At 59.7% G+C, this 9,065-nt stretch overlaps 1 protein-coding gene across 3 annotated transcripts; it reads left to right on the top strand.

The window, feature by feature from the left end:
• The first annotated feature begins 28 nt into the window (after window positions 1-28).
• LOC121488630 lies at window positions 29-9,059 on the top strand. 3 transcript variants are annotated; one of them, XM_041750959.1, is made up of 5 exons: window positions 29-2,122; window positions 2,546-3,059; window positions 3,297-3,420; window positions 5,514-5,654; window positions 6,934-9,059. In XM_041750959.1, the coding sequence occupies exons 1-5, from the start codon at window positions 1,458-1,460 to the stop codon at window positions 7,077-7,079; spliced, it is 1,590 nt and encodes a 529-aa protein (XP_041606893.1). In that variant the 5' UTR covers window positions 29-1,457; the 3' UTR covers window positions 7,080-9,059. The 3 variants fall into 3 exon arrangements, with proteins under 3 accessions (XP_041606893.1, XP_041606891.1, XP_041606894.1); XM_041750957.1 differs by having other exon boundaries at window positions 5,457-5,654; XM_041750960.1 differs by having other exon boundaries at window positions 5,457-5,654; window positions 5,805-9,059.
• Window positions 9,060-9,065: the final 6 nt, after the last annotated feature.

Raw genomic sequence — 9,065 nt, 5'->3', positions numbered from 1 at the left:
TAAGGGTTTTTGTGGATTTGGCCGTGAGGTCACATTTGTGACGATTTTGCTGGGATGTGAATTCCATCAACACTGACTCCCCGCACCCCCCCAAACTCGGGACTTCACGTGTGTGGCCGGTGGGTTTGGACATCCCAGGCGGGCAGGCATGTGCACGAGTGTTCCTGCGAGCGGGTCCCGTCGGTGCAAAGCCAGGTCTGAGAGCGTGGTCCTCACCGCCCCCCCACGGGGGGCAGGGTCTCCCCATGTCGGTGCTTACTGGTGGGGTTTTGGGGGGAAGCTTCCTGCCCATCTCGCTCAGGCCCTGCGTGGCTGCAGTTAGGATGACGGGCTCCACGAGCTCCCTGGGTGCATCTGCCACCTGCCTGGCCTGGGTTCCCACGTCCTGAGGGCCCCTGGCGGCTTCCCTTTCTTACCACGTTCTTGTGCATCTGTTAGTGTGCCTGCGTGAGTGTCCATGCGTGTGCATGGCCGTGTGTGCATGAGAACGCATGACTGTGCACTTGCGCGCCGGCCTTTCCCTTCCTCCCTGTCGTCTGATGTCGCTGCTGGATTCCTGCCCCTCCTGGAGCAGAGGGCCGCGTCCCTGAATCCTGGCCCAGCCCCTGACCCCTGAACCTCTGCATGCGGGATGCCTCCCAGGTGGGGCCGTGCGCACCTGCCGATTCTGTTCCTTTGTCTGTTTGCCGGGGACAGCGGGTCCTGGCCTCCCACCTTGGGGGTCGCCCCCGGGGTGGAGACGGGGCAGTGACAAGGCCGAAGGTTCTGAAGGGCAGGGGACAGGCACCGAGGCCGGGCCAGCATGCCAGCTGGGCAGCTGGGGAGGTGGCTGTCAGGTGACCCTGCCAGGCAGGCCCTTCTGCCAGGGGTCCGCGACCCTGAGCAGGGCCGGCGAGGAGGATGACAGCGCCCCGTGGTTCCTGCGGGCCCGCGTCCTAGCCCTGGTGTGTTTTCTGTACCCGGCGAGTCGGTGTGTCCGGCCTTGTGCACTCCGCTGTGCTCAGTGGCCCCGAGGCCTGGGTCCCAAGACACCGGATCCCTGTATGTCACCGTGCGCTGTGGACTGAGTGCGGGGGAGCTGGTGCCCGGGCAGCAGAGGGAGTGGAACCGGGCTGCCCGCAGTGTGGACGGTGTGACAGGTGCTCATTGGGCGCCCCGGGTCGGAGGTGACCGAGGCCAACCCCCGGCGGCTCGCTGGCGCTCTCGTTTCCGCGGAGCGTCGTGTGGCGCTGGCACGTGGGCGGTGGGATCAGAGCTGTCCTGCGTGAGTGCATCCAGGACTCATAAGTCCCTGCCCGTCTGTAGGACATCCGGGAGCGGCTAGCGCCCACCGCATATGCCCTTCAGTGAGTAGAGCGCAGAGGGAGGGCCAGACTGGAGGAGCCACAGGGGCAGATTGTGTCCCCCATTCAGCATCGTCGTTGGAACCCGCCACCGCTTGGCCGGTTGGCTGCCAAATGGGAACGGCGCATCCACCCCCCAGGCCGCCCCCGCCTCTGAGCTCCACCTGCACACTCCAGGCCGCCTCCCGCTTCAGCCTCCGTGCACTGCGGGCACAGCTTGCTGAGCGTCGGCCTGTGGCCCTCCAGTCACCAGAGGCCACCAGAGGCCAGGCCTGGGCAGTGCCCCCAGGGGTTCCTGATGTCCACAGCGGGAGGAACCCCATTCCCCCCGTGTTTCCTGAGCGAATGGGTGAGCTGCGTGTGCCTTGTCGGCCGGGCGAGAGTCCGCAGGCACATCTCAGTTCCGGCCGGGGGTGGACACGAGATTGGACAGGGAGGGAGGTGGCCAGCGCCAGGGGTGAGCAGTCGGGGCTGGCGCCACTAGAGGGGGTTCCTCTCCCCGAGATCTGGGGGCCCAGTGTGTCTGCGCGGCACGGGAGCATCAGGCTCGGTTATCCCGAACGGAATCTGGAACCGAGGCTGTGCCATGGGAGCCCCGTAGGACGCGGAAGGCCAGCTGGTGGGAACAGGGGGGTCGGGACTTCCCCAGAGGGACGGCCCTGGCTGGCTGCGGGTCTCGTCAGCGTCTTGTGCCGGGTCCCTGCGGTCTTTATTTTAGTTTTTGTTTCGAATTTCACGAGCATGAATCTAAAAAGAACTTTGTGCTTTTATCCACGAAGGTACGTGTTGACTATTGCAAAATGTATTTAAGCCGCCTTCTTTCTTTTAAAAAGATTTTATTTATTTGAGAGAGAGCAAGAAAGCACAATTTTGGGGACGGGCAGAGGGAGAGGGAAAAGCAGACCTGGGAGCATCCCCTCCTTCCCACAGGAAGCTGTAGCAGCAGGTGGGCGGGGCAGGTGGGGCTGAGGGCGGCTGGTCCTGAGCCCCCATCTCCCTGCCACCCCTGCCGCTGTCTCAACACCCCTGCCCCTCCACCCCTGCTCTTCTGCCCATGACCCCTCTGCCCCTGCCCCCTCCACTCCTGCCCCTGCTGCCTCCACTCCCCACCATCCCCTCCACCCCTGCCTCTTCTTGACCCTGTGTTCCCTCTGCCCCTGCCTCCTCCACCCCTGCCTCTTCCACCCCCAACGCCCCATCAGCCCCTGCTCCTTCTGCTCCTCTGCCCCCTCCAACCCCGCCTCCTCTGCACCCAGCGCCACCTCTTCCTATCTGTTCCTCCACCCCTGTCTCCTCCACCGCTGCCTCCTCTGCCCCTTCCCCCCCGCCCCTCCTCCCCTGCCCCCTCTGCCCCTGCCTCCTCTGGCCCTGCTTTCTCTGCTCCTCCTCCCCCTTCACCCCCGCCCCCTCCGCCCCTTCCCCTCTGCCCCTGTCCCCTCCACTCGTCAGCCCCCTCCAGGTGGACTGTCTGCCCTGGGCCTGGAGCTCCAGCCCCAACAGGACCCTGGTGGTCCTGACACCCGGCGGCAAGAGCACACTGCTGTCCACTGCGCCCTGCGAGTCTGTGCCCCGCGCCCTGCTCTGCGGCCTGGTGGGCACGCTGCCACTGGCCATCTTCCGGCGAGTGTCCTCCCTGCCCAAAATGATCCTGCTCCTCATGCTCACCGCGTCCTACATCCTGGTCCTGGAGCTCAGCGGCTACACCCGGGCCTCGGGGTAGGTGCACTGCTGCGGGGCCCCCCGGACACACACGTCAGGCGCTGTCTGTTTCCGCGGCTTCTCCGTGTGTCCATTTGGGCCCAGGGCCAGTGAGGCCTCGGTTCGGGCGGGAGGTGCTGCAGCCGGGCCAGTGGCAGGTGTTGCCGACTGGCCTGACCTGGGGGCACGTGGATGGGTCTTGGGCCCTCCGTACTGAAGAGGTTTCCCCCCTCACACCCCCCCCACCTACCCCAGGTGCAACGCGGTGTCCGGGCTCAGCTTCGAGCCCATCATGGTTATCCTGCTATTCTCGTGCACGCTGGCCCTGCATGCCCGGCAGGTGGACGTCCTGCGGCTGGACTAGCTCTGGATGGCACAGGCAAGAGGCGCTCTGTATGCTCCACGGAGGGTGGGGTGCGGCAAAAGAGCCCCTGGGGAGGGGCCATGCGGGTGTAGGGGCTAGTGCTGGGGCAGGACGGGGACCAGGGGAAGCTGAGCACAACCGCATGACCCCACCTGACAGGCACAGGAGTTTGGTGGCATCCTGAGCAGTGAGCTCCCCATCCCCAGAGGCATCCGGCAGTAGGGCTGCCACGCAGAGTGGCTCAGCCTTTGCTGCGCTGCATGGGTCAGCGGGTCTCCCCAGGGTCATGGGAGTCTGCAGAAAACCCTACTCTTGCACCGCCCACCCAAGTTAGTAGGTGTGCGGGTGCAGGTATGCGAGCTGTCGGCCCCGAGCCTGGGGAGGGAGGGGATGACTACTGGAGGCGTGGGCTGTGCACCTGCCAGGTGACCAGCACACCGGTGCTCGTCTGGACCAGCCGGGCATGCCCGAGGGGCCCCCCTCGTCCCCTGCTGTGTCCCTCGGCTCTGGATGGGGAGGCCTTCCGGCCTGCTGGACAAGTCCATCCGTGCCACTTGCAGACGTCTGGACCCTGGGTGGAGAGCCTCCCTTGGCTTCCCCGGCTAGAAGTGGGCAGGGGGCGCGCCCTAGAACAGAGTCGGTGGATGCGAGCTCTCGGGAGCTTTCTAATCCTGATGTATTACAAAGCCGCTCTCTATCATCCGAGGCATTTAATTGTGTCTGGTCTTCATGGCAGCCCTGCCCAGGGCATGAGCTTGCAGGTGGGGAGCAGGGCAGCGATGTGAGGTGCTCGGGCCCGGGCGACTGGTACATGGCCCAGCGGGGAGGAGCCAGGGTCTGAGTGGTGTCCGGAGCAGGGGGGCAGTCGCCTCATCCTGGGAGCCCCGTGTCCAGCCTGGGGCCCCCCTGGGGGCCAGGATGCAGGAAGAGCCAGTGTTCGATGCCAGACAGGTGGAGCCCAGAGGATTGGGGGGTGAGGTTGCCCTCCCCGAAGAAGACCATGGGCTGCAGAGACCGACACGGACACCTGGAAGTGATGTTTGGTGGCTGTGTGGGCGCCCTGTGACCCGGTCCGGGTGACACATAAAACCTTCCAGACTGGGTGAGGATACAGTGACTAGTTCCCCACCAGGACGGGCTTGGCGGCGGGCCTGGCACGCAGTAAGCCCTCGGTGCGGCTGGCTGGCTTCCGGACGCCGCCTTGTTCACCTCTTGGGACGCTCCACCCGCAGGAGGCCAGTCTGATACTTCTTCTCTGGTTTTGTTAACCGGGGAAAGACAGGTCCCGGCTAAGGATGTCCGGGCAGGACGCGTGTTCGGGACCATGAAGGGTGATCCCGTTCCTCCGGGTAGATAGAGGAGGGAAGACCCGTGTGCGTGCGCGTGTGCGTACCCCAGTACATAGGGGGTCTGCACACACGTCCGTATGCCGGGGAACAACATAGCCTAATTATTCTTTTCTGCGTAACCGCACTGAGGTTAAAACCGCTCTCTTCACGCTTCATTCCCAAAAAGTATGCGGCTTGTTCTCCAGGCACCTGCCGTGTGGCCAGCGCCACAGACAGAGGCTGCGGTGCCCCGTCTGGGTTGGCAGGCGCTCTTCTCGGTGCCCCTTTAGATGTTGTAAGCCCAGTGTTTGGCCCTGCCCTGGGGTTCCCCACTGATAACACCCCGGGCCCCCGCCTCTCGGTGAGTTTTCCGGGGAGCTCAGTGGCAGGGAGACCCTCCACATGTCACTGGGAAGGGGTCCTACATGCGACGCACTGACATATTTTGCCAAGGACGTGTACCGGGAAAGGCCACCTCACCTTCCTGTAAACCCAGCAAAACAAGGACATTTCTTGACTTTGCCCGCTTGCCCTGTGGGTCCCTAAGCCTGTCACGCAGACATCACGGTGTCTCACGCCGTTGTGGAACGGTCAGGCCAGGCCTGGGGGCTAATTATTTACGGACCCCGGGTGGTCACAGGAGCCTGCATGCTTGAGCTTCCTCCTGTCTGTGGCCACCGCAATGCCTGTGTTCCAGAGCCGTGTTTCCTTTGGATTCCGCAGACAATCGGGACGCTGACCTCAGTTTGGATGATAGTAGGGCAACTTGTTCCTGCACAGGGAATGCCTGTCTCGGGAGGGTGATTCCCATCGGTGGTGGCGCCGTAGTGGCAGTGCTCAGAGAGAAGGTGGACCGGCGTGGGCCTGCCTGTCATGCGGGAACGGTTCTGTGCGTTGTTGGATTCGTTTTGCCAAAATGTGGTAAGGGGATTTGCGTCGGCGCTCATGAATAATGTAGTTCTCTCATTGTCTTTTATTCATTCATTCATTCATTCACTCATTTATTTCTGTAAATTTATTTTTTATTGGTGTTCAGTTTGCCAACATATAGGTTGTTCTCTCATTTTCTAGGCCAGACAAGGCTTTGAGGTCAGAGCGAAGCAGGCCTCACCAGTGGGGACCTGTTCCTTCCTTTGCGGGTTTCTGGAAGAGTTCGTAGAATTGGTACCATTTCTTCCTCAGACGTTCTGGGTAGTGAAGCCCTTCGGCTTGGATTTGTATGTCTGTCTTTAGAGTAGGAAGGTTTTAACTAAAATGAGCTTCTCTAAAGATAAAGGGCCATAAGGCTTTCCTTCTTTTTTTTCTTTTTTGAGGTAGCTTTGGGAATTTATGTCATTGCCTGAACGTTGTTCATTCGATTATCACAAACTTGTTTTTACTATTCCCTTCTTACCCACTTTACCATTTGTAGGATTTGTGGTGACATCCCCTCTCTCCTGATGTAGGATTGTGTAGACCTTTTTTTTTTTTTTGATCAATGTGAATAGAAGTTGATACATTTTATTGATCTCAAGAAATAGCTTTTGGTCTTATTGGTCTTTCTCTGTTATTTTGAGTTTCCAATTTCATTGAATTCTACTCTGATCTTTATTTTCTTCTGATAACTTTGGGGTTAATTTACTCATGTTCTCTAGTTTCTCAGGATGATTTGTACTTTCTCTAACTCAGGGGTTTTAGGGTACATTTTCCTCCAAGTCCTGCTTAATTCACAAATTTTGACATTAAATGTCATTTCATTTTCCTTTGGCTCAAAGATGTTTGTCGCTGTTGTTGTTGTTGTTGTTGTTCTTGTTCTTCTTTCTTCTTTCTTCTTTCTTCTTCCCAAGAGTTATGAACACATACATTCTTTTTAAGCATGTGGGCCAGCAGCATCCCCTCCAACCCCAGCTTGGCCCTCAGTTACAAAACCTGACAGGCCCTCAGTTACAAAACTTCATGAGTCACCAGCCTGCTACTGTTTTAGGGAAGATTGGGGAAATCTGCTCCAAGGGGCACCACAGCCCCGTGATGATTCAGCAGCAGCAAATATTGATGCCAAGCGCTCCGGGGGAAGGGGGACCATGTTGCCAGGTGCTACAGGCCTGGCTCCTGGGCCACAAGCACCCCGACCGCAGCCCTTGCTCTGATGGTCACCAGCTCTGGGGACGGGGACCCGGATACCCTGTTTCCCTTACATCACCCCTTTGGGGACTCTTTCCAGATACCTGCAGGCAGGTAGAAGGCACATATGGCACACTAAATCCCAGGAGGCACCTACACAGGCGTGGAGGGCTGGATCGTGTCTCCTCTCTACCTCCCAGGACCTCAGAATGGGTCTGTATGTGGGAGGGGTCCTTAAGGAGGTGATGAGGTAAACGAGGTCACTAGGGTGGGCCCTGCTCCAGTGTGACCACGTCCTCATCAGACGAGGACATCAGGATGCAGACCTGCACTGAGGGACGACCCTGGGAGGACCCGGGGAGGACATGACCGTCCGCTTGCCCAGGGGAGGCCTCGGGAGGGACCCCCCCCCACCTGGATCTCGGATGTCCAGCACCAGGGGACGACGGATGCTGTTCCAGCTGCTGGCCCCCAGTGCCCGGTGAAGGGGCCCGAGCTGCCAGATGCCGGGGCCGCCTCGTTGGATCCGCCTGGTAACTGGGAGGGAGGTGGTGCAAACCCACTTGACACACAGGATGACAACGCTAGCAGGTGGGCTCTAAGGGCAGAAAGCTGACCATCGTGCTGTGGTGACATCGGTAGTACTTCAGGCTGGTGGGCTTTCTGGGCATAGTTCTGTTTGCTTGTAGAGAACAACTGAAGGAGTCGGAGCCGCTTTCAAAGCTCCGCTGGGCAGACACGTAGCTGGTTCATGTAGGCGGCCCACATGCAGTCACACGGAAGGCCGTCAAGTGGCTTTCCCGAGAAGCAGGTTGGCTCCACCTGATTCTTACAGATACAAAAACATCAAGTTTCAAGTCATGGTAATTCCAGGGAGCACAGGCCATTGTCCCCTGGGCATCTGGATGCCCCCAGGGCCGACCTGGCTTCTGTCCTACTCTGCAGAGGTGGGAGGAGGCCAGGTGGGGCTCCCAAAATGGTTTGCAGGAGACGTTCGGGTTAAGTTCAAGGGGATCCGTGAACGGCTTTGGGGTCCTGGCTGAGGCACAAATAAGGCAGGGACTGGTCAGGACGCAGTTGTCACCACGGGTTTTCTCTCCTTCATATTCCTAAGTCACACCGTGAACAGCATTGGCGGCAAATAAGGGGAGAGGGGTGAACGGCTTTCTACATGTAAAGAGCTCATACGAGTCAAGAAAATGATGAAGCCACGGTGCAAAGTGTCCTATCCCAAGGGGATACAGGTGACCGGCACAGATGGGAAGCAAAGTGAGCTGAGACATGTAAACTGGAGCCCGAGGAGATGCTGTTTTGTCATCTGTACTCAAGGCAGCAAAGGCCGACATGCCTACGCCTTCATTCCTCTGGGGACGGTGCCACCTCGCCCCCTGGATGCACAGCAAAGAGAACACACCCAGCAAAGAGGGAAGGAAAGGTGTGCCCAGGCGAGTGGGTGGCCTGAGGCAAGCTGACGGGTGCGTGTCGCAGGGACAGAGCAAGGTGAGTCACAGCAGGAGAAGCCGGAGGCCTGCCCGGGCCACGGAGGTCAAGGTGGGCACACAGAGGTCAAGGTCAGTGCAAATACTGAAGCCAGGCATGGGGTGGCACAAACACCCAGCAGCGGCACCAGGAACCATGCCGTCAGGCCCCTCAGTGTCTCCCCATGCTGTCACCCTGTCACCCTGGTGCCCTGACAGGTTGGGCCTACCTGACCCCCTCACCAAAAGGCAGAACCAGAAGCCCCCCCTGCCAAAGAATGGAGCTTGTGGGGAACTCCAGGGCTTCTGGAAGCTGGGCCTGTGCTCTCATGGCCCGAAAGAGGCCATTCATGGCTCGGGAGGGACCCGGGGGAGAGCCCACAGCAGAGGGTGAGGCCAGGAGGGACCCCCCTCCACTGCTCGGCGACAGAAGAGCTCTTCCCAAAGTATCTTGAGTTTGTGCTTTCAGAGCTATTTGGGAAGAGGAACAGACATAAAAACCAGATACCACACAAAGGGACACTCGGAGAATGAGAGCGACCTTTTGGAAAAGAAACCAAGTGTTCGGGTAAAAACGGGTCTGAGAGCTGGCCGAGAAAGTACGAGAGGGGAGGCTAAAACCAGACAGAGTGTCAGGGCAGGACGGCCTCAGCTGGACAGAGGGGGTCTGCTCAGTCCCTGGGGTAACACGGAGAAGCTGAAGTCCCGGAGGCCACCTGGAGGTGACGGCACTGATGGGAACAGACCCACAGAG

The sequence above is a fragment of the Vulpes lagopus genome, chromosome 4 (genome assembly GCF_018345385.1).
Source record: "Vulpes lagopus strain Blue_001 chromosome 4, ASM1834538v1, whole genome shotgun sequence".
NCBI classification, from domain to species: domain Eukaryota; kingdom Metazoa; phylum Chordata; class Mammalia; order Carnivora; family Canidae; genus Vulpes; species Vulpes lagopus.
The sequence above is the reverse complement of the archived record's forward strand: the minus strand, read 5'-3'. Positions and strand labels throughout refer to the sequence as shown.

Coding starts and splice junctions, on each gene's coding strand:
- LOC121488630 (XM_041750957.1), top strand. CDS start 1,458: ATGGGAACGGCGCATCCACCCCCCAGGCCGCCCCCGCCTCTGAGCTCC. Junction 3,060..3,296: donor GGCTACACCCGGGCCTCGGG/GTAGGTGCACTG, acceptor CACCTACCCCAG/GTGCAACGCGGTGTCCGGGC. Junction 5,655..6,933: donor ATTCGTTTTGCCAAAATGTG/GTAAGGGGATTT, acceptor GACTCTTTCCAG/ATACCTGCAGGCAGGTAGAA.